The sequence below is a fragment of the Montipora capricornis genome, chromosome 3, assembly GCF_036669925.1.
Source record: "Montipora capricornis isolate CH-2021 chromosome 3, ASM3666992v2, whole genome shotgun sequence".
Classification (NCBI taxonomy): domain Eukaryota; kingdom Metazoa; phylum Cnidaria; class Anthozoa; order Scleractinia; family Acroporidae; genus Montipora; species Montipora capricornis.
Window position 1 is genome coordinate 22,987,963 of NC_090885.1, and position 25,338 is coordinate 23,013,300.

The window sequence follows — 25,338 nt, forward strand, 5'->3', positions numbered from 1 at the left end:
AAAATTCTGCCCAGAGGGTTCAGAGCTACCTGAAAAAAAAACCACAAAATTAAGGTGGCTCTGAATCCACTTGACATAATTTTTTAAAACTTTTCAGAAAGTTTCATCATGCCCTTCTGATTACTTTTCAGAAATAAAAAATGGGGGTCACCGAGTTCGTTTTTGAGATATAAGCAACTAAAGACAAAATATAGGGTGTTTTTACAGGGCTTGCCCGTTGCCACGGTGACACATTACGTCACAATAATGACTATCTTGTTCAGCAATAGTTCGTGTTTCATTTGGTACCACAATATTGCCAATACATGATACAACGTTGTGTTGCCCATCCTTCCAAGAAGAGCGTCACTTGGAAGCGTTGAAACTGGTTCGAGCCTCCTTAACTCTGAAAGTGACGAACGATTACCAGTCTTCCCTGTAGTTCATTCAAAGTAAAGGTGCACGTGATCAATTTCTTCCATTTAACAGAACATCATGACCTTCCCCTCAATTCATAGAAGTCAGAGACTGCAGAAATTTTGGTGTTTTTACGATCGATTGTCATTAATCCTTCGCTGATAATTCGAGATTTAGAGTTTTATATGAAAGCTGTGTTATTTTTTCTTTTTCTGTCGTTTGGCTCTCCTTTTACTGTTAACTCTGGCTTTTGCGATACTTTTTGGTGCAATCGTAAATCCAGCAAAATTTTGACCTGGCATCAGATTAGACTGGAAAGAAGAGGAATTATGAAGCGGAAACAACATGTTCAGTCCAGCCTTCCTTAGTTTTTGGAATAAACGTTTCCTTTGTGCAACTGCAAGACATGCATGATGTGCAGGAAAACGTCCGTTAGGGCAATTTGCAGTTAGCTGTTTTTGTAGACTATTTAACTTAAAAAAGAAATGATTGAGTTTTACTTAAGAGCTTGTTTTGTCATAGCCTGCAAGCGGGCTCTTCCGTTGAAATGGCGCACGGTCGAAATATAGGAGCTTGGTTACTTGTTTCTTCAAGCCCCTATATTTCGACCGTGCGCCATTTTCAACAGAAGAGCCTGCTTCGATTCCAGGCTAGTTTTGCTATATTTGAACTGCATTTATTACCGAAGCTGAAAAAAGTAAAAGACCTCAAAATGGGACAGGACATTACAAAAAATAATTCAGCGTGCGAACGTGTGAGCCAAAGAGCAACTGCTGGCACGACATCCGGGTGACCCCTCAAATGGTCTACATGACCCCCCACTTGAAACAACTAACTGGAACGCTGCAGTTCTACTCAGTGCCTTCTTTTTTTGTGTAACACGTAACCAAAGGCAACCCAGTTCACGCTCTTCCAGCATCTAGTTTCTCTAAAATTACTTTGTACACTGTATATGATGTATGAATTATCAAAAATTAAGCACAGGCAGTTGCATGCTATCTTAGTCATGTTTGGCTTTTTTATTTCTGTTTTTAGAATCATCTAGAAGATGCTTTGAGAGATTGTGAGGAAGGTAAGAAAAACTAGTTGTGACTTTAACCCATTGACTCCTGGGGGTTCCCCATTGACGAGTAAAATCGTCTGGCGTTAGACAGAGTAAAATACTAAGTATGGCCGGTTTAGGCCGGTCTGGACGTCAACGTCAAAAGGTTAATTCTAATATTGATTTCTTTAAAAAATTGAGCAGTGATCTGTTTGATGTACGGTTTGCATGATTCTTCTCTTTTCGTCAGAGCAAACCAAATGTATCGTTTCTTTTCTTTATTTTGATAAATTGTATTCTGTGTAAATTCAATATCTACAATAAGGAAACAAAGACAGCGTCTTCAAAACTCCTCTTACACACCAACAAAATATTTAATACTTAGAGTATATTGCTTCCTATCAACACACATACCACACCGTTTTGATAACGTCAGTGGTGTCTTTTCTGTGTGATGGTAACATGCAGTGTTGGGTCTCGATTGACCTGATTTTCTTTTGCCAATTTTGTCACGGAAGGATGTAGAGCGTTTTCACTCACGTGACCAGCAGCCATATTGGATTACTGAAACACAAAATAGAGTTCTATTCCTGGAGGATTAGTTTGGTACCACATCATGGCCGCCAGTCCTTTGTTTTGGAACAACAACATGGCCGCCGTGACGTCATGTGAAAACGCTCTATACATTGCTTCAAATGTTTTCTCTATATCATATTCAACTCCTTGAAGTATCAGTGGAAATGCAAAATAATTTTTCCTCCTATTTAATACTTCTTGATAAAACATCATTTCGATCTTGTTGCTTTTTAACGTTCTTTCCGAGGGCTTACATTGTATATTTGCGCGGTGGCGAACTCCCCTTTCTTCGTCTTTTTCTTCTTTGTCGTCTTCGTCGTCGTCGTCGTCGTCACCGCCGCTGCCGCCGCCGCCCTCCTCCTCCTCGTCCTCCTTCTCTTCCTCTTTGTCCTCGTCTTCTTTCTCCTCGTCCTCATCCTCGTCCCCGTCCCCGTCCCTTCTTTTCAAGCTCCGTAAGTTACTAGGGTTCAGATCTCCTCAGTTGTTTGCAGTCTCCTTTCTACACTTGACTTCAATCTTTCTACCATCTTTTACAGTTTTGAACCAAAATCTTCAATCATATTGAAACCTCCACCTTCTTCACGTTCAATATTGCTCTTGGACTCCACCTGAGCAACTGAGAGGGAATTATCATGAAGTCTGAAAGAATCTGACCCACCCACTTTACATTGCTCTCCCACATTACTTCAGTCGCCGTATTCAGGGCCCCCAAAACTCGGAATTCTATGACTGTTTGTAGTAATCGGTTGTCAAATGTGGTAGATAATTCTGTTTTCCACGGGAAAATAAGCCGTGTTTATTAGAATTTCAGTTTCTATTTTTATTTATGTATGACTCTCTCGCAACATGTTATCAAGTGGAAACGGAATCGTTGTTGAACCATCTTGTCTTGGAATAGCAGTGAAGATTACCGCGATTGGGAATTCCTCGAGGACCAGAGGACGTTTAACGGCTGGAACAATCAGAATCAATGTATTTACATTTCTGGAAAATGGAGAAATAACTTCTTGGACTACATATACATTGCAACGAATCATAAACAGCGAATTCATCGTCGGATCGATATAAATTCTGTTCAAATGTTGTATGCGTGTCTTCCGCTGAGGCTGCCGGCACTGAACACAGAGGCAAGGCAAGTCTTTGGCGAACATTAGAGTAGAATACTAATCTCTATCCCAATCAGTTCAAAAGCTTTTGTTGTTCATTTCATTTTCTCACTGATCGTAAAACTTCGTTTTGTGAAAGCAAGCTAGAGTGCGACATTTAGAATTTTGGTCTGGAAAGTGACTGTAGAAGTCAGCTTATCTTTAATTTTCAGGAAGAAGAATTTGCTGTTGGATTCAATACCCTTTTGAAGACTTGTTAAACTTTTGAGAGTATTTCATCTACTACAACTGTGTATTTCACTCGGTACTGCTTATCGCTACCTGCTCGTATTATTTACGAAGTACCGCGCAAGAAGCGAATTAAACTATATCTTGCTATGTTGTTTTCATTGCCAACTGCTTGGGTATGAAATAAATATAGGTTTCTTGCTCATGAAGGTCCAGTTAAAAGTTCAAACAAGCAGGTACCACGCATGTGAACTATCTTTCCCTCTTGAATTTACTACAGACGCTTATCCACGCTTCATAGAAAAGCTCTCAAAATAGCAAGGTAGTCTGCAGTTTTTCTGATCGAAATACATTTAATTTCGCAGAATATTCTCCCCCGAGGATCTTCAAAATATTCCTTATTTCCCTGACTTAATTTTTTTTCAATTGTTTTTTCAATTGTTCTCTAACGATACTTGCCCATTTATGGAAGTAGACGCTCCAAATTCCTGGATAACAGCAACAACGAAGACGCGCAACGTAAAGTGGATGGGTCAGATTCTTTAAACTGGTACTTCTATTCTCTCTAGTCTTTCGCTTGACAGATGTTAAGTTTTTGACCATACTAAATGAGAAAACTTCTGGATCAGATGCAGAATCATCCTTACTGACTAGTTACCTCGTATCTTGCTGATCTGCAAGGGAAACTTGATTGTGCTTGCCATCAATATAGTCCAGGAATTATGTGGTCGGACCTGTAACTAATTGCAAAAGAAGCTTTCTCATCATTGACTTGTTAGAAATATCCTATACAAGAAGATACTAAAAGTCCCTAAAGATCCAAGCATGGGAACACCTCCAAACAGCACGAACAAACTAAGTTTTTTTTTCTTATGGCATGAAAACGAGGCTGTCAACCGGAAGCTGCCTTGTAGCATTTTTTTATTGGTATAATTCGAGCCATTTCGCCAAAATTAAGAATCTAGTTTTAAGAACAATGATCTTAGGGCTTTAATCGTTAAAGACCTTTCCACAAAATATATTAAATTAGTGAATTATTAAGGTTTGTTTAGAGCTAGCAGTGAGATCTTTTTTTGCCGAAACAGAAGACATATGCCTAAGACTCACGATAAGAAAAGCCCTATATGATCACCAGAAAGCTACCCCTTCGTTCAATACTACATGTGCTACATATACAATGTATTTATAAACATGCTAGTCTTCCGAATCTTCACTTTCGTAGTCCACAATGTTCAAAGAATTTGTGCACGAAGCCCCTTTGCATTGGCCACAGACTGGGGAACACTGCATACTATTCTTGCTACAACTGCACCTCATACTGCTACAGTCAGACAAGCAGTTGCATCTGATTGACTGGAGAAGCGATTCTGAGGCAGTCGGCAAGTCTGTTGCAACAGGAAATACTTGGTAATTAGTGACAATCAAACCCCACTCCTCCATTGACCTGCCTGCACCTTCTCCCTGCAACTCCTTTACCTGTAGGTAGACGCGAAGGAGCGTTTCGTCGCATTTTGAAATCGGGCCGCTGCTGCTGTTGGGGCAGATTCTGTGGCTCGATATGAGACGTCTTGGTTGCAAGTTTTTCGAACTAACACTGATATCTGATAGAGTGAAGACCTACCCCTGGTTTACCAAAAGTGATACAAGTGCTTTTTCACCTCCAGTGACAACGCCAGAAACAGCAGAATGACATGTGAAGACCAACGTTAGCGTGCAGTAAGGTATATTCTCAAGTTTCTTCAGGGCTCTTGCCTTGTTAACTCTATAGAGGCGCGATATTGTGTCGCATTTGAAGGAGATTTCTTCAAACTTCCCTATTCAGCTGTTCTTTGACTTTCTTCATATGCCAGACACGCGCACCTCTCGCGTTTGCCTTTGGCTCTGGTCTAAAATAGAGGCCGTATCCACCTTCGGAAGCATGATAACAGAGCAGGACTAGCAAATCTGTGTCATCCCCAACTAGAACCATGGTAGTCGTTCTGGCAGACTCTACAGCGGTTTTGACTTTAAGTAGGTCGGCGTCACCATTTGCGTGGTGTGTTATGCATCCTACATTCTGGAGAGCCTCACTTAGCATTAACAGAAAGAGTTGTTTGTTCTCGGGATTTGAGAGAAAGTCATCCTTCGTCATCGTTATAGACATGCTTCCTGTAACGGTGACACTGGCAGCAACCTTCCCTGATGTGCGCCTCTACTGCGTCATAGCTTTAGTTGACATTTCATCGTACCCATCAAACACTACTATAGCTCTCCCGAATTTCCTACGCGCACTTCCTTGTAAGTCGGAGAACCTCTGGGCCGTGGGACTCCGTGGTGAAGAGCACCTCAGTCCAGCACGTACTGTACGTTCCCTTCAGGCTCCCTCTGGTGTAAGCTTTGCCCATAGTGCATCTGCTAGCGCTGGCTTTTGTGGCTGCCTTAACGTAAACGAGGAGTCGAAAAGAGCTGTGGGATATGTACAGAGCTCGTACTGAAATAATTTTTCAAGGTGGGGGTTATCACAGGCGATGAGGAGCCACTGAAATACAAGTTGAGGGTCAACTTGTACTTGGTCATTGTCAATCTTTATGGAGGACTTCGATGTCATAGTGACTGCCTGGGCACTTCGTTTGAATGAGTAATCTGTGGCTAACGTACCGTTTATTGAGGATAGCATCTTCTCCCCGACGCTCTTGGCTGTGTCAGCATTGACATCACTATCGGCGTTTACACCATTCATGATGTTCCTTAGCTTATTGTCAGTGTCGAGAGAGAAAGGGTTGTGGGTAGCCAGAACACTGAGGATGGTCACTGTGTCCTTCATATCTCTTGTCTGTCTTCCCTTCGACATATCCTTGTTCTCTCCTCCAGACTTAAACTTAACTCCCGTCAGCTCTTGCATGATGCTACTTGTTTCGGCACACGCAGGCATAGATAACAGCCAGATAAGACGCGGCTGGGTCCGTTAGGCCCCTTCCTCTTGTCAAGCCTCCACTGGTCTTCAGGCTTCTCATAAGAACCTGTTCGATGACTAGGTCTATCGATAATCCGGCCCAAAATCGATCACTTCTTCTTTCTACGTGAAGACTTGGCAGACATCCGGGTGGTCGGTACGGAGCTCGAGGTCTGTCAAACCTTTCTTTTTGGTACGGTTAAAGTCAAAGTTTGGAAGGGAATTACCCTCGACCTTTTAGTTTTCAAATTGAACGAAAGTGCAAGATTTGCAGGACGCACGCTTTTTATATGAGTTCATAAGTGGGTGAAAACACTTCCATTTTCGCCAAATTCTTTGATTGGATTGCTGGACATTTTGCTGTAAGTTCTGAGGGAAAATAGATGAATTTACGAATGAGTTAAGACAAAAAAGAATATTACAATGTAAAGCGCGAAGCGATGAGTGAAAAAGAGGTTTTTCACCGAGGTGAAATTAATTTTGGAGGTCTCTACTCACGTCAAATTATTTTTTCCTGAATTATATAATCTTGGAACATGACATTACTGTTACTTTTAGTGTAAAATTGTCCTTTTTAAGTTTTAACGTCGCTTGTGGAAGACATAAAAAAAAAAGGTTAAGTCACTGCTTACGAGCCAGAAGGGCCATCAGGCCGGCGCTTATCTCCGGTTTCCGTAGCATGAAGCGACTAGGAGTATTTCTACTCCCCCCTGGATGGGATGCTATTCCATCACAGGGTTACCCCCAGCATTACGCCGGTACCCATTTATACACCTGGGTGGAGAGAGGCACCGTGAGAGTAAAGTGTCTTGCCCAAGAACACAACACAATGTCCCCGGTCAGGCCCCGAACCCGGACCACTCGATCCGGAGTCGAGCGCACTAACCACGAGGCCACCGCGCCATAATTCTTCGCTAAATATTTCACTCAGATAGCCAACCATCGACGACATTTTCTAAACTTTTTACTTCATTTTTCTGATTTTAGAATCTCTGATAAAGAATAATTATTTTATTTAATCGGTATATAATTGCACTTAACTAGGAAGAAAACACAATAAATTCTCTCAATCTTTGCTAGCCCATGCTGCACGTGGCTTTAAACTCAAGCAAAACAACGTGCTCACAACAGATAGTAAATGCAACCTCGTTTGCATGCTGAGCAATATAGGACTCTAAAAAAGATCGTTTTTTCTCAACTTTCCCCACTCGGATTTTCAGGGACTTTTGATATGTTATAATGTTGTCCCTGGACCAAAAACCGTTAAAAGCCTTCTTTTGCAATTAGTAGCAGGTTGACCTAGTTTTGGCGATAAAGTGCTTCGACAATATGCTGATTATACAACCATATATCAAGCATCGAAGCCTGGTGAACTTACATCCTGCGTTATCTCGGTGCAACGTAATGTGGATAAACTGCAATGTTGGGCGAACGAAGCAAATGTGGTCTTAAATCCTAGCAAAACTAAGTACATGTTATTATCTTCCAGTAAACTTTTTTTCTATGATCAACTTAACAACATTGACATTGACCTAAGAGTTGGAAGTACATCCGTAGAACGTGTATCTTCGGAAAAATTTTAGGGACCCACATTGACCACCACTTAAAATGGGAAGGCAATGTTAAGTAAGTCTCAGCTTCCAAGAGTGCGATATCGCAGTCTTGGAATTTTCTTCCATCTCATATTCGTAAGCAGATAGTTCAGGCCCTAGTACTTTCCAAGTTGAATTGTAATTTTGTTGTTTATCATAATTTTCCACGTTACTCTGTTAACTGCCGACAAAGAATTCAAAGAGCATGTGCAAGCTTTGTTGTAGGTAAATTTGTTGAAATTGATGATATTATAAAGCTAAATTGGTGACCCGTTAAGGAACGTATCGAATGGCAGCTGTTAACTTAGTTCTCAAGGCGATTTTTTCCTGATGAATGGCCAAGTTACTTGCGACTGAAGCAATGTAAGCACAATCGAACTCTGAGGTCCAGTGCAGCTATGCAGCTTGAAATTCCACTAGTATCACACATATATCAAGACCAAGCTGCTAAGAGCTTTAATGAATCGGTACGATGTGAAGTATATTTTCCCGAAAAAAAAATTCTGAAAATTAATTTTAAAACCTCTGAAAGCGCGTTTCTTTTTCCCCGCCATAATCTGCGCACGAAAAATGATTGACGTATTATGTCAATCACGCGTGAAAGGATTGGGTGTCAATTGACAGCCTTCACGCGTGATCTGCTGCGTTAGCACGTGCCCAAACGCTGATTGGCTCAGCATAATTGGCTTTCAAGAAGGGGGCGGAGCCGTGAACTGCACGCGAAATCTCTAGGGGTCTATTTTGAGGCCAAAACAACTTCTCGGACCGCCTGTCCCGACGGGTTTTAAGATATCGCTTCCAAATTTTCAATTCTAATAGATGATTGTACTACCCCAAATACCATCGCTTGTCCTCGGAGACTGTTTTTATGGCACTTTTTCTGCTCAAATTAAATATAAGAGGAGAGTTTCGACTTTGGTGCGTGATATTTTCTTCAATTCTTTACATATCAAAAATTCCTCATACAGTGTTGGAGTGCATTCATCTGTGACTAAGATGCAACAAAGTGCGATTATTTTCGCGATAAAGTGAAGGGGCAGGAGCTTCTGCAGCAGAATCGGTCGTCCTGAGTTTTAGCCCTCAAAACTGAAGACAATATAAAATACCAAGAAACTAAAACTTTATTCAAATAATCCAATCTATTAGCTTTAATACGTTATTATAGTTTGACTCTAGACAAAAATAGTGGCGCGCCAATTTCATTTTTCTGCGGACACCTTATTTTCCTTTACCGAGACCTTAAGAATGTGGCTACCCCAATTAAGTTTGTTGGTGATGATCACTTAACTAATGTATTAAAAAAAAGGGGAAAACTGAGTTCTTGAAGCATGGACAGAATCGAGTACGCAGCAACAATGTTCGTAGAAAGTCCTTTTGTAATGACTACTAAGCTTCCAGATATCAACTTGAATACTTGGTTCACACGGTCTTTTGAAACAGAATCAATAAACATGCCCCTCGGCCACCTTGAGAAGAACGTATTTGTCTATATGACTCTCCAACAAGTTTATGTTCGTCTTCTTTTTCACTCGGCGCACATATCCGTCACTTCCAAGCATGACTTCAATGACTCCTGCTAGAGACCAGAAATTCATGGGGTATGAGTCGTCAACTATCAACACAAGATCATCAAACGTTGAGGTCCGACGAGGAACACTCCTCTTTTGTTGGCGTTGCATCAAGGGGACATACTCTCGAGACCAACGCGTCTCCAGGATTGATAAGAATTGACAAGTACTGCACCTGTCTCCATCTTTTTTGAGAAAACGTATCCTCCTTCCTGAAGATTTTTGGCGGTAAGGTTGAACCTGTTCTAAGCAGAAGCAAGTGGCTGGGGGTTAAAGCTTCCACGTCCCTGTGGTCTTCACATACCTTTTTGATATGTCTTCCATTCAATATTGATTCTACCTCACACATCAGGGGCATCAAGGCTTCATCAGTGTGCATTTTTCCCTTTAAGAGAGCATTCAAGATCTTGCGTGTGGACCTGATACACCGTTCCCAGACCCTAACCAGAGGGATTCAGAGGAGGAGTTGAATACCCTGCGAACTTCGTGCTGCAAAAGAGGGGTTCGTTGACAGTTCCATTTCTGAATGCTGGCACGGATTTCCTTCTCTCCACAGACAAAATTGGTACCATTGTCGGTTCTCACTGATGCTGGTTTGCCTCAATATGAAATGCCCGATGGCTAGACAAGTAAAGATTCAACCGTACCTCGGACATGACTTCTGCCTTATTTCACTTGGAATGGACTAAAGAAATTGATTCCAAATGTGACTAAACTGGGGCTGGCCAGTGGTAACTCGTTCCTCCCGGAGGTCTGCCATCTTCTGATTACACACCGGAGTTTGCTTTCGCTTACAGTCGAAACACCTTGGAAGCAGCTTGCAAACTGTGGAATTCCCATGTGTCACCCAGAACTTGCCTCAGATAACTGACAATGAATTCGGTCTTCTTGATCCACTTGGCGGAGATAGGTGACTGCACCATAACCTGCCTGTGACACATCACTGAAGTGATGCAAATGGGAACTTGAAATATTCCTGAACCCAACTGTCTTAATACAGCGGTCAATGGAGAATTCCTGCAACCAGGGGAGTTCATAGAGCCAACCCTTTTATCTAATGAGGCTTTTTTTTGGTACAACTTTATCCCAGCTCAAACCTCTTCGGCACAGGTCTTGCAGGACAGCTTCGGCTGGTAACACAAACGGACTAACAAATCCGAACGGGTCAAACACCGAGCACACTATTGACAGTATTCCTCGGTGTGTGTGGGGTTTTTCTTTAACGTTTACTTTAAAGCAAAATCTGTCTTATTCAAGATTCAACGTGACCCCCGAGGCACATTCAATGGGCATTACTTCGAGATCGAGGTCTTTCACAGACTTTGCTCTATCTGACTCGGGATAGTTGCAAGCACCTTCGGAGAGTTACACGACCATTTAGCCAAGTGGAAGCCTCCCTTCATCAAGAGCTGACTGAGCATAGGAGCAAGCTCGATAGGGATGTTCTCATCTTTAACTGACCTCAGGCAATCATTCACTTAAAAGATTTTCTTGACACTTTCAAAAACTTAATTAGAAGAGATTTTGAATATAACTTCACCATAAAACATTGCGATAAAATATTAAACATGGTAAAAAACGGTAAAAAGGTTTAAAATGCGACGTTTCGACTTAAGTGATTCTCAAGCAATGAAAACAAAAATGATCTCGAATATATAATGAAAATAAAGCATGAAGTTATACTGTTTACCCTAAAGACGCATTCGAGTAAAAAGGTTAGCTTGAATGGAGTCCTCTTGAGGATTGAGTGAAGGCTTAAGTTCCTTAATGAAAAACATTTCATACAGAAGACAATCAAACTTAGTTTGGCCTGTCTTAAAAATACAGAATTGACTGCTTAAACTTGAGGTGTCAATACCACCATGGATATTAGTAAGATGCTTGGCAATGGCAGAATACCTATGTTCCTGAATGGGTTGATGCATCAACTTTTTTAACCTTTATTTTTTTACCATGTTTAATATTTTATCACAATGTTTATAGTGAAGTTTCAACAACATCAGTGGGAAAGGCTGTACCGTTATCCTCTGCTGTCTTTCGCAAGGCTTATCCAGCACAACATAGCTACGACACTGCGCCGAACAAATTAACTTTCATCCGAAAATCTTGAGGTTCCAGATTCATATCGCTGTTAGGCCACCATAAAAACCCAAGAGCATCGCAGTGATGTGGTGTTACCTGGACCTGATGAAACATGGACTCAACATCTGCAATCATGGCTATGCGTCCCTGTCTGAACCTCATTAACACACCCACTAAAGAGTTATTAAGTCTGGTCCTTGGAGTAGACGGTCATTCAGTGAAGTGTTTGCATATTTGGCCGCACAGTCGAAAACAACTCATGTTTTGTCAGGTTTCTCTGGGTAAAAAACGGATTGGTGTGGCAAATACCATACCATGCTATCGGAACGCTTCAGCGAGTCATCTGGAATTCGTTCACAGAGTACGTTCCAAACAAGACAGGATCTCTGCAAACTCTCTTCTTCAGTAACTTCAACCTGTGCTCTGCAATAGCTCTCAGTGTTGTTTGGCAAATGTGGCTGATTCGATTTCCAAGTAATGGTTTCTATTTAGTGTAGAAGTTCGCTTCATTATCACCACAGCGTCACGATCTTCTCTAGACATGTGCGTTTCCGCGTCAACGATAGAATCATTGATTTCCATTTCACAAAATTTGATTTTCTAGCTGAACATCTCCTCTAATAAAGTTGGCACTACGTTTCGTCCGTTCACCCCACGGCCAAGAGAGCCATTCACCGTCCAACTAAATACAATTCGAACTGCATAAGGTCCTGCACCTCTTCTCCGTCTAATCTTGATTTGTTTAAGGACTTTGGCATTATCATTGCCAATAAGCAAACCCACTTGCGCACATACTTGAGGCACATAAATGCCACGGAGATGGGGCCATCTCGCTATGTCTTCTTGTCTTGGAATGTCATCAGGAGTGATTGGCAGATAAGGGGTACAAAAAACTGTAGGGAAGTCCACAAACTCATTTCCCTCTGGATCAGATACTTCAAGACTCACAACATAACAATGGAATGCACTGTTCGTTTTCTCAATTGTGCTCAGGTATAAACTTGTTTCCACACCCTCAAGATTCGATTGTTTGAGAAGTTCCTCTGTACAAAAGGTCGAGTTAGATCCGCTGTCGAGGAATGCGTAAGTGTCCACATAATTTGCACACCCTCTTGCGTTTACTTTGACAGGTACAATTTGGAATCCAATCATCGAATTTGTTGATCGAGTAGATCCGACAAACCCATTACTGACTCGTGTGGCCGAACTTTGAGGTTTGCGTTTGGAAGGATTCTCACCGTTAGTCCCAATATGGCGTCTCTTCTCAATAACACTGGCTGATGATTTGGGGTGCAACAATGATGAATGTTTTTTATCACAGTCCTTGCAGTCCCCCTTTCCTCTACATTCACGGGCCCTATGACCAGGATTCAAACAGTTAAAACATAGGAACTTGCTCCAGACAAATTGAGTAAACATAACACAGCCTATCTTTCTAGTACCAGCCTCACTGGGCAGGGAATCTTTGGTGCTGCCACAGCTTGACTTTGTTTACTTCCCACTATAGTAGCAAACCTATTACCTTTGGGCTTGCTTGTGTGTCGATTCCTTTTGTCCTTCTCTTGTTCTTTGGAGTTACTCTGCTCTTTCTTTCGACTGTTTAACTGAAAAACATTGAGACATTCAGTATCAAAGTACATTCATGACTCATCAATACTCCTTTCTTCGCTGAGGTGTTTGGAATACAATCATGAGCTCCTTTAAAGTTCTCAAACGCTTTCAACTTTATTGTCAAATTTCACTTGTGACTTTGTGCGGTCTGAAATCCTTATGAGATATAAGGCGTGATATAAGGCGTCATCATTTTGTTAGCGAACGGGTCTTCAGGCGTGATGCCCAACGAGTTTGCCAAGCAGAAAGGTCTCTGATGAGTCTCTTGGTCGGTATGAAACGAGCATCGTAAGAGTATCCACGAACAATGTATTTTCACAAGTAACTGTCAACTTTATTGTCAAACGCTTGATCTCACTCCAAAATCTTTAACTTAACAGCATCAGCATCACTCTCATCGTTCATTAGAGCCGTGAAATCATTCCGCTTAGTGGTAAGAACTGATTTAAACCCATCTCTGGTATTCTTCAAGTGGACTATCTTTTTATTTCGTACGGCTTCTTCGTCATCAGGTTTGTTAAAGTGCCCCTAACCCCCAAATATTTTTTTCGCTAAAATGAATCTTTGCACCTGTTCGAAACGCATTGCGGCCATTTATTCCTTTTTCTAACTAATCGTGCCGTTTTATAGGCTTCGAAAGTTGCGAAAATCCAAGCATCTTTTGTTCACGACCGAGTCAGAAGGGGAGTGGTTCTATTCCTGATTTGACGTCACAATCTACTTTGCACACATTTTTACAAAGATTTAATGCCATGTAAATCAGTTTGTGACGTCAAATCAGGAATAGACCCACTTCCCTTCTGACTCGGTCGTGAACAAAAGATGCTTGGATTTTCGCAACTTTCGAAGCCTATAAAATGGCAGGATTTGTTAGGAAAATGAAAAAATGGCCGCAATGCGTTTCGAACAGTTGCAAAGATTCATTTTAGCGAAAAAAATATTTTAGGGTAAGGGGCACTTTAAACGCTCTTGATCAGGGACGTTCTCCTTGTACTGTATCGTTGTTGTCCGGATTTAAACTCACACGAAATTGATCCATACTTGTCTACACAAATGGTCACACAGAGCATGGCAATGAATTATTTCAACGTGTTCCAAACTAATGGGGCCGCCAAAACCGCAGAAATTGAAGGAATAAAGTTCAAACTCCAAACGCGTTAAGAGGATTTATTCGTATTACACGCGTAATCCGTTGACAATACACTTCGAGACGATTCGACACAGTCGTGCTTCATACTCTGTTCCAATAACTTTCCTGCGGTTCTGTTACAGTTGTCGGATATCACAAACTTGTAACGTAACAATTCCTTTAACGGTTTCTAAACAAAAGGAAAATAATGGCTAGTATAATGCTTTAAATAACACACAAATGGTTTACTGAAAACTGACGTACAGAAAACGCTTGAACCTCTTCAAATTACAGCTAAAACTGTCCGCCAAATGACAAAACAACAGGGCGGCAAACTCTCAGATGGTCCCTGATGATGTACTTTATTCCTCTGAGATCATTGACATTTTGATGTATTTTATTGAAACACGCCGGCTTGGCTTGGAACAAGAATCGGCAAAATACGGAAATGCAACCAAGACAGGACGAACTTCAAAGAAGATCCGCTCCAACACTTAAATAACGTTTACGTGCTTTAAACAAACTTCTGAAAACACAAGCTTGGGAAATTTTCCCCTAATTTTACGAGAACTCATTGCGATTACGTGTTTATAACATAAGGGCAAAATTTCCTTGTCACTGTCGAGGCATATCGAAAACCAGTTGGGCAAACGGATTAAAAAGCACTTGTTCGATTGCATTTTAGAGCAAAACAAACAAACAAATCAACTTTTTCTTTGAGCTATTGCTGGTATTCTGTTTTGTCGTTGTCGTTTGTCGTTGTCGTTTTCTTTCGCTCTCCTTTTCCTCCAGGCATCATGTAACCTTATCAGAGCTTCTAAAGATAAGCCAAAAATTGACATTGCCATACAGAGAAAAAAGCAGCTCTAAGCAAATTAAAAATAAACACTCAGCTTTAAGTTTATATCCCTCCGATGCTTGACGTGAATAACTGCGTAGCCGCTAGTGTGGACCACAGCTATCATGATATGTCAAACTGGATTGAAACCAGCGAAAAATGCAGAAAGAAAACATTTTCCAAACCGTTTGCCACCTGACCACGAAAAGCGTTGACTGTGTTAGAACTATAATTGACGTAGTATGGCCGTTTAGTCGCGTCGAGCCACAAAAAGCGCGCGAAGAATGAAGCCTCGCTTATGTTTAGGTGAGTTGACCTGGGATGAGCCTGCAATCCAATCGAAAACCAGTACCTGGTCAGCGGTCAACTTAAAAAAGCTGGCCTCTGTGAGCTCTGATCAGCGGATACCTTGTTTCGACAGGTGTCAACTGATCAAAACATGGATGTCCAATATCAAAGATGTATGCTGTAAACTAGTATGATACTGGTGACATAAATGGATTGGTGGACGGACGTACGTACGGACAATCGATGACGTCATGACTATAAAACCAAATTTTCTCGCATCGATGGGTTACCATATTTTCTTGACTATGGTGCTTCGCACGAAAGCGCGCACGGAGCTCCGCTATAAATTATGAGTGATGTATGCCGTTATTTTTACCCAAAATGTTTTGCTTGGATTAATAATGGTAATTGAACTGAGTGCAATTTGGTCTGAAATTATACGTGTGATTTCAATGTGCGCTCGTTCGATTTGAAATCACAAGTATGATTTCAGACCAAAATTGCCCGACACGAAGTTCAGTTACCAGTGTACAACATCCATTCAGAAATCAGATCACCATAATTATTTTATCGCTAAAATACAGGATTTTAGTCAGTACCAATATTTTATTGCTCCAGTTGGAAACAAAAATTGCAAAATTTGCCACACAGTGGATTTCTTGGTATCTCATTTTCCTGCAAGTTGATTAGTTACCTTAAACAAGCCTTGAAATCTGATTGGTTGTTTTGTTTTAGTGTTCAATTCTCATTGGCTGGGGAAATGGTGCGATTTAGAGCAAAAAATAGTGCGATTTGGGCAGTGCTTAGAGCCAATCAGGTTGCAAGGATCACTAGTGATTTCTAAATGGATGGAATAAAGACTAAAAAATCCATTTCTTAACTAATGAACTTGACTAATTTAGAAATTTTACGCTTTATTGTTTGGTGATTAAATCAAGGCAACATGCACAAATCTTGTCAACAGGAGATCGACTGGTTCCGCAGGATGGACTTTTGCTCTACACAAAGATGCAAGTCCTTGATAAGATGGATAAATTTAAAGACTGCTACACAGTTTGCAACACTTTAATCCAAATGAAGTTTAAGGTAGTATTTAGCAAGTTATCATCTTATTAAACGACTTATTATCATCTTATTAAACGACTTAAACTTAAATCATAAATTTGTGTACTCTAGGTATCAGAAGTGGAAGAAAAGATCAAATTATTGCTTCCAAAGGTATGCATGGTGGATTGTGCGGTAACGTGTTCTTAGAAAAAAGGTAGTCGTCACCATTAATGCATTACAGGCAGTCTTTAAATTCCTTCTTTGTAATTTCTTTGTCATTGGTGAAGTCTGTTCGAGGCAATTCAAGCCTTCTTTTCAAATTTCTACTGTGCCTTCTATTATGCGTATCAATGTTTAGTGTGTTTCAACAATTCAGATTTTGAAGGAAAACGAAAAATCCAAAGAACTGGAGAAGCCAGGATTGCCAGAAAGTGAAGATGTCACATCTTGTGAGGTAATCACTTATGTGTGTTGTATGTTTAGAGTGAGTAAACTATTGGCAAACAATGGATACAAGTGTTCTCTCAGATTTTATTTTCCAATTCGTATGCGTAAGATTGAAGAGCACTGAATCGCATTCGAAAATGCATTACACATTAATTGGCTAATGTGAGGCAGTGCAGCCCAGTGGTTAGGGCGCTTGCCTTGAGACCCAGACGCCCGTCCTGACCCCTAGTTGAATTTTATCCTGGTAGTCCCTGGAATCAACTTCTAGGCTGCACTTGTAAAGAGTCAACTGCTTTGCCTCCTGCCAGTTGGGATTCTTAACAGTTGTTGTGTTTCGTTGGTTTCGTTTCATTGGCCCTGAAAAGCTCCTATGAGGAGAGATTCGCTGATAAAATTCCAATTCAATTCAATTAAAAACATTTCACGTGAAAGCCCTTTCCAAGCATAAAATCTGAGGAAACGATAACTTCGAAAGCTATTGCCTGTCTGACTTTTTTCATCCCTTTGCTAATAGACGAGTGAGAAGCAATTAAAGAAAGGCAGTAAAAAGAAGGGGAAGAAACGCACTGAAGGTATTGAGAGCAAACGAGAATTCGATTCCTAATTAATATGAATATGTGAGCCATCGTACGTGCCGCTTGCTGCTATCATCACTAAAATTTTCCTCGCGTCTTTTAAATTTAAAGTTGTCACTTTGGTAAATGTTAGACCTTTTATCTGAAAAAGTTCTGACACTTAGGATCACGTGATAATATTTTGCAGAACTTTTCTAGAAGCGGCAGTCCAATTTTGACTGAAACTCTGAAATTAGTATTTCTTTCTTCAATATTTACTTCCCTATGACCAAGACATCTACTTCCTTGTTAGAATAAGTATTTTCAGGTATTTATAGAGCGGTTTTCAGTTGAGTGTCGAAAGTAATTAGCGAATTACTTTGGTTTTGCATTACTTCACTCAGTGATTGGTTAAAAGTTCTCGCGCCAATTTTTCCACCTATCAGATGTGAAACCAAAACCAATCGTGGCTTGCGCGTGCACAATTCCCCGCGCTTTGTGTCGGCTACGTGTAATTACTTCTAGATTTGATTGGTTTACTGGATTGTCTCTGTCCTTTTTGATTGGCCAAAGGAATTACTTTGGTTTTGGTTTTACGACACTCGACTGAAACTCGCTCTGCGTAAAGTCGAGGCTAAAACACTGATTTGTCCAACCGAGAATCAAACCAAAAAAATAGCACTCATTGACAGATCTGTTGATCAACAGCTTGCACTGAACAAAATTGACCAGCGATGTCTCTTCCATTTGCACACAGCATTAGCAAGAATTATGTTTAGGTGTGCATGATTGGAGTAATTTGCGGCGAGAAGATTTGCCCTTGCATTTCTGTAAATTTTAATGCAATTTGCATTTAAACTTTACCTTGTCTGGAAGTGACGCCAAAACATGCGTGACGTTAATTATTGTCTTAATTATCACCTCCTTGTTAAGAGAGTCTCTATCCATTTAAAAAGCCATGGATTAGTTAATCTGACAGAGGGGCACGTATGTATGTATGCTGTGTGTTATATTTATCTGGTAAATTAAGCTCTTATAATTTAAGGTACCTCAGACAAAAATCTGTCGTCTTCGGTGGATAACCCCTCCAACTCGGAACACAGGTAAATATACTTCTTTAATTTGTACCTAGATTTTACAATGGATAAATGAAGCATCTTTGCGAGTGTGAAATCCATTGTGTTACATTTGTGTTGGAGTGCACTTTATTTTCAGAAGTTCAGCGACAAGTCTTTGGAACTCAGTGGGTTTCAAAGCTTTTAGGTAACTGGTATTATTTTTCATCAGTAGTAGTTACGGGGGACAAAAATATATTTTTCTTAAAGGACCCTAGTCACCCACTTTACATTGCGTGCCCTCAACACTTCAGTTGCCGTTTTGGGTGCCCCCGAAACTCGAAATAGACCATTTTCGATATCTCACGGCTGGACTGGATCTAGCATGAAATGGAGGCTAATGCGGGCAAATCATTTCAAATGCAAATTAATTTGCCCGCATTAGCCTCCATTTCATGCTAGAGCTAGTCCAGCTGTGAGAAATCGAAAATGGTCTATTCTGTGAGTGTTAAAGTAATGTTTCCAACTGACTCTGACATCATATGGGCTATATAATTCTGTTTTCCAAATTGCATTTTTTATGATTATTTATGTATGGCTTGCTCTTCCCAACCTGTTATCGACTGGAAACTGAAATCGTTGCTGAACCATGTTCTCTTGGAGTGGAAGCGAGGAGTACCGCAATTATTCAGTTGTGATTCCTCGAAGACCAGAGGGCGTTTAACGGCTAGAATGCTTAGAATCAATGTATTGTCATTTCTGGAAAGTGGAGAAATAATTTCTTGGACTACATTGCAAGGAAATTCACCTTGGGATCGATGGTTCTGGTTCAAATAATGTTATGCATGTCTTCCGCTTGAGCTATCAGCACTGAACACAGGCGAACATTTGAATACTGATCTCTATGGCAATCTTTAAAAACCTTTATCTTTTCGCTGTTCATTTCATTTCCTCACCGATAATAAAACTGTGTTTTGTGGAACTGAGCAAGCTTGCGTACATCCTATAACGTGTGTGGCATCCTGAAATTCTTTAAGGCACTCGCGTTTTTTTTTTCTGTTGCAGCGCTGATACGTCGTTCGCCCTAGGTGAAAACAAGACAAAAGAGGGTAAAGTCATTAGTTTGTCTCTCGAGGAAAAGGTGGAACAGGTCAATTACACAGAAATTGAAAATGAGAATGCCGAATTCCTTGTGAAAACTGAGGAAGCTGGGAACGACTGTTCTCAGGAAGAAAAAATTGAGGTACTTTTTCTGGAAAAAGCTGTGAACTTGGGTACTTAGGAATATGGATAAGTAAGGTCACAGGCATTTGCCCCAAATGTTTAGAGAATAACCACATTTTTTAAAGCCAGGAGGAGTGTATAACGTAACCTACTCCAATGTTTGCGTATGTTGAGGTCTTTTCTATGAAGTTCATTGAAAAAATGTATGGCATGGGTGTGGTCTACTTCTCGTTGTATCGTTTACTGCCTTTGACATGTGAAGTGCATAACGCTCCATGTTCACCTGGCTAATTTTTTTTTGTCTGATAGCATACTTTCTTCTGTTGAGTGTCTGCACACTGGTGAGCAGTGCAAATGCATTGACGAGAAAGTTTTATGATGATATATCGGCAATACGTCTGGATGAAAGACATTTTTCCAGGATGGCTATAATTTGTTCATCTGAAAGAAAGTGGAACTTTGGAAGATAAATTTCGACACGAAAAAATAAGACGTGATCCTGTTTGCATGAAGACCTGCAAAGTCTGGCCTTAAGCTTTTGTCGTCACATCACGGCTTTGTGAATTGATTGTGCAAAGTTTCACCGAGTTGGACGGTTATTTTGGATGGATTGATTCTTGTTTATGGAACCTAATATCAGTACTAAATGAATTGCTGTGTTGGCCAGCGATTAGTGTAGGTAGTTACGAAGTGCATCAATATCTAACAGTAACAAAGTCATCATTTAGTCCATTAGTCCCATCCATATAGATCTCAGATTGCAGGAACGAAGATAGTATTCACACTTGTGGCATGTGGAGGAGGGGGTAACATTCTTGAGAGGTGGATGCTGCCATGCACTTTTTATGAACCCTTCACATGTAGAGGCAAGCCTGGCTCTACGTGTGCTTAGGCTTTCCATGGCCAAGGTGTCTTCCTACTCTGTCTTATTGAGAATTGTCATTAAAGCTTTTCCGTCTCCTGGTGGATTCCAGGAGATCTTCTAACTATGATGGTAGCGCTAACTAGACAGGGGAAGCATACTCGGTAACTGATCTCACTAAGCTGTAATAAACTAGCACGAAATCCTAACAGCTCAATGTAGCCCTTTTAAGAGAATGCAAGGCAGATAGTTTCTTTAGGGCCTTCGTGTGTATACAGATATTATAGATACTGCAGTGAAGTTCTGATAGGCATTGGAAAAATGGAAGAGAACAAATTAGAAGATACTGATTACCGTATTCTTAAATCCATCTTTAATACACCGAAACCGACTCCATACGAGGCGCTTCTTATAAGAAAACTAATTTTGTTACGTTGAATGCTTCCATTCAATGATTCTGCTTTACAACTGTTTAAAATTAACTGCAGTGAAGTTCTGATAGGCATTGGAAAAATGGAAGAGAACAAATTAGAAGATACTGATTACCGTATTCTTAAATCCATCTTTAATACACCGAAACCGACTCCATACGAGGCGCTTCTTATAAGAAAACTAATTTTGTTACGTTGAATGCTTCCATTCAATGATTCTGCTTTACAACTGTTTAAAATTAACTAGTCCGTCATATATTAAACAGTTATTTGAATCTAAACAACCTACAATTTCAGAGGAAATGCGACTAACACAGCCGAGATTTAATTTAGAATGAAAGAAACGATCATTTACCTATAAAGCTTGCAAATTAAGGAACAGATTTCCCTACAAGTATCGGGAAGGCAGATTCAAAAATGCTTTTTGCCAACGAGGCGGCCGACCCCAGAGGGTCGGCCGTCGAGTTGGCAAATCATAGAGCCGTACGTGAGTACAGAAGAAAAATCTCATCTCAGCGTAAGGGACCCTTTTTTGACCATATTTGGGTGTAAGTAATACTCCATATTTGGGTAGTGACGTCACGTTTTTGCATGTGTCGCTTCCGCCGTGTGGTTTGTGTGTTGTTTCAGTGGACGATTCAGCTAGTGAGATTGGAGGCGCTTGTAGTTGCCTTACGTGTTTGTAAATTGAATTGTAAGCAGCGGCTGATCAAGGAATAGGGTTATACCTACAAATTTCGGACAGAACGAGCGTGTTCGCTTGTCAATTTCGAACCAGCGTGTTCGCTTGCGAACCAGCGTGTTCAATTGTCAATTTCGAACCAGCGTGTTCGCTTGTCAATTTTAAACCAGTGCTTTCGTTCGTCGATTGCCACGTTTTTAAAGACTTCAGATCAAAGAATTGAACAAATTACTATAACACATCTTCTTATAGCACAAAGAATTGTCCTTGAACTCCAGCGTTGCGTAATTAAAACCACTCACAACTTGGACAAAGCGGGGGTAGACAATATTGCTTGATTATTGCGTTCAAGACATTTATTATCTGGTTAATCGCCGTTACAAGCCGACAACTAAATGTTGGGTTCTTTAGCTTAGCAGACATTGCTTTTCAGGGTTCATTCAATGTGAAATACAGTGCTGTTATTATTATTGTTATTATAACCTTCATCACCACGTGCGTGAAAGTTCGAGTTGCGCCGATGAAACACATTCCCTACACGGGGCTGCGAAAAGTTTTTACGCCATCAGTGTAATAGTTGAGCTTGTGTTTATACTGATAGTTAACTTTCAGCATACCATTTAAGTGGTCATGGTTTATGTTCACCGCAGAGTGCTTTTTCTGTCACTTATTCTTTATGGCAGCAGTTGCTCGATAATCAAACCTTCATTTTCTTGTTTTAGAGTAAATTCTCAACCAGAGACAGTGTATACCACTACAAAAGCAATCCACCTTTCTCTGGACAAAGAGTATAACGTTTTTACGTTAAAATTTGGACTCAGACAGAACACTCTCAAAGTGTGTAAATAAAGTGAAATCGATGTAATATCCAAGGGTTCAGTCAAAAACCTTCATACGTTTGTTGTATTTATCTTTTTTTGATTGAATCAAAAAATGAAACGAAAATTCATGTGCACACTTATGCAAACAATACTCAAACAACCAGTAAACCTAAGGTAACACTTCAACATCACAAGATATTGCTTCGAACTTAAGGAATACTCCCTCAACATTTACACACTTTGAAATTATGGAATTCCTCAAATTATGCCTTCAAGACCAAGACTCTTATCAGAGTTACTTCACACTCTTCCTTTCCTACTTTCATTTATAGTAAAATAATTTTACCTCTTGTGTCAAACTTTCACACATTCCAGAGACATAAAACAATTTTGCCTCGTTGGCACTTGCCGCAAAGCACAACTAGTAGACACTTTTTAAATTAACATTCTTTTAAACTGTGTTAAATTATTTGATTTTTTTTTAACGGGAAGGGGAGTAGGTTGGTGGAGGAAGGAAATCAGGTAGGGAGGATATTACATCTAATGTACATTTATGGATTATAGATTTATTGCCTGTTTACTTTTTATATTGTACACGTCCACATTTTAACGAGCATCTAATCTCCTGGGTCTTTGTGTTAAAATAAAGTATTGTGTTACATTGTATTGTGGTGGCAATCTCCATTCCATATTAGATTTTGTGAGATAACCACCCCTAATAGTTTACAGTTGGAAGTTGGTTTTTTTTTTGGAAGAGGAACTGTTTTAGTTGCTGATTACATGTTGGCAAAAGAGGTACAGATCAAGGAAGTATGATTACATTGAAGAGAATGTACAATCAGTGTATTGAAAGGCTCTGGAAGGGTCGTAAGCATGTCTTCTCTCTTTAGGACGGAGGAATGCTGGATCCATTTATAACCTTCATATTACGGCACTTCACGTCTGAGTCTACGTATACCTACCAACGACTAACAAACTTCTCACGCACATGATTCGTTGGGATGAAGGAGAGTTCGTGCCCGTGGAGCTCAAATTCGAACTTCTCAGCTCTCCATCCAGAAGCTGCAAAGATCTTTTATTCGAATTGACTGCATCATAGGTTCCACCCCAGGACGAATTATAATACTCTCTGTTTCTCACTAGTCCCAGAAGCTTTTCGGCCCGAAAATCATTTCGTGAAACTAAGATCTGTTCATTTGGAATCTTTGACCATATTTCCAGCACCAGAGAAAACAAAACAATTGCAAAGTTGCATGACTCAACTATTTTTCCTTTTGAAGATACAAAGCGTTTTACGCTACCCGAAATACGCCCGAAAAGTTTCGGATAGTTGTTGGATAGTATTACCTTTGGATCGACTTCTTCCTCTGTAAATTACATGCAATACAATAATAACTTTATTCATTCACTTCAATAAAAGGGGAGGACACAGGAAGTTATCCCTATCGAGGGTATCCGCCCGCAGCCGGATGTAATTGACTGAGAGTCGATTTTGATAAGGGAGGAAAACCGGAGTACCCGGATAAAAGCCCTCGGAGTCAGATTGAGGTAGATTTAAAGTCAGCCGAAATACGACCTCGAGTTGAAACCGGGTCTCGGAGGTGGGTGGCGCGATTTATAATCGTTAAGCCTTACTGACTCCCCAAAGATGGACTTCACTTTTTTTCGTTTTAGCGGGAAATTCACAACTTGTAAGGGGATTGGCATGTAATATTCTTGTGTTGCATTGTGAGTATGTCACCACAAAATCTGCTCATCAATTCATTGCACTTCTCACAAGCGTATAGCCAAACAATCGAAGAAAGTATGCTGTTCGATAAAAAGTAAATTCACCGCATTTAAGTACGTTTTGACGCGACCCGTACTGCACTTATCAGAGAAAGCAGAAGAAGAAACGAGAAGTAGAGCGCAAATAACAAGGTTTGCACCCAATACATTTGTCAATGGAAATATAAAATTGTATTACCTCAATATAGGCGCATTCTGCATATAAAGTTACGATTTCTGCAGAATAAATGACATATGACATAGGAAACAGCTGGTAGCATTTGTTTATGACTTTTGTTATGTTTGATTAGTAATTAGTCACACTACAAGAGAACAGTCCTCCTCGGAGTTCACAGTGACATTCAACACTACTCAAATGCCCTTATTCACTAATCCTAGGCTATTGACTGGTTAGGCATATATACCTTCTGTTTAATTCTCATAGTAGCTAATATTATGTTTGATGTGGATTCAGTTCCTTTCTTTTGGCATATTTCCAATTCAGGTTAATCCTTTACAAATTCAGTATTTCAAATTTAACCTTTTTTGCTTTATTCATTAATTAAAATAATTGTTGTAAAATATTCGTAATTTATTTGGACAGGCCAAGAAAAAGTGCAATGATCACGGAGGTATCAGCGGGGCTGCAGACTTAAACACCTCCTTCCAGTCTTCGTTAGGTGAGTCACAAAGACTCAGTTATGAATGCCATCGGGAACGCCAACACAAAAAAGTGTCATTCCTATTAATATATTCCATACCCAGTTCAGTCCCTCACTGCAAAACAACAACACTGATCGGACTTTAAACTACAGAGTTACTGTGAAAAGTTTAGTACTCCGTTCTCACTCTCACTACTTTTTGCTCTTTGGAGGCGATATTCCTGTTCACGCACAACTTTAAAATGAAAGAGCGCTCAGCTATCAAGAGCGTTCAGACGCTTGAGTAATATAAAAAAGCTATTCCTTAAATAAACTTTACGTAAAACTGTTAAGGAATCCCAACTAAGAAGATGCAACCTGTAGGCTATTTACAACGCCGAGCAGAGTTGAATTCGAGA

General features: G+C 40.3%; 1 protein-coding gene across 1 annotated transcript in view; it reads left to right on the forward strand.

The window, feature by feature from the left end:
- Window positions 1–25,338, forward strand: part of LOC138039960 (uncharacterized) — a 50,786-nt gene that overhangs the window by 20,814 nt on the left and 4,634 nt on the right. Inside the window, exons 8-12 of the mRNA XM_068885778.1 lie at window positions 1,432–1,468; window positions 16,353–16,474; window positions 16,565–16,606; window positions 16,812–16,889; window positions 17,397–17,454. Coding sequence (XP_068741879.1) covers window positions 1,432–1,468; window positions 16,353–16,474; window positions 16,565–16,606; window positions 16,812–16,889; window positions 17,397–17,454 — 337 coding nt within the window. The remainder of the gene's footprint in view (window positions 1–1,431; window positions 1,469–16,352; window positions 16,475–16,564; window positions 16,607–16,811; window positions 16,890–17,396; window positions 17,455–25,338) is intronic.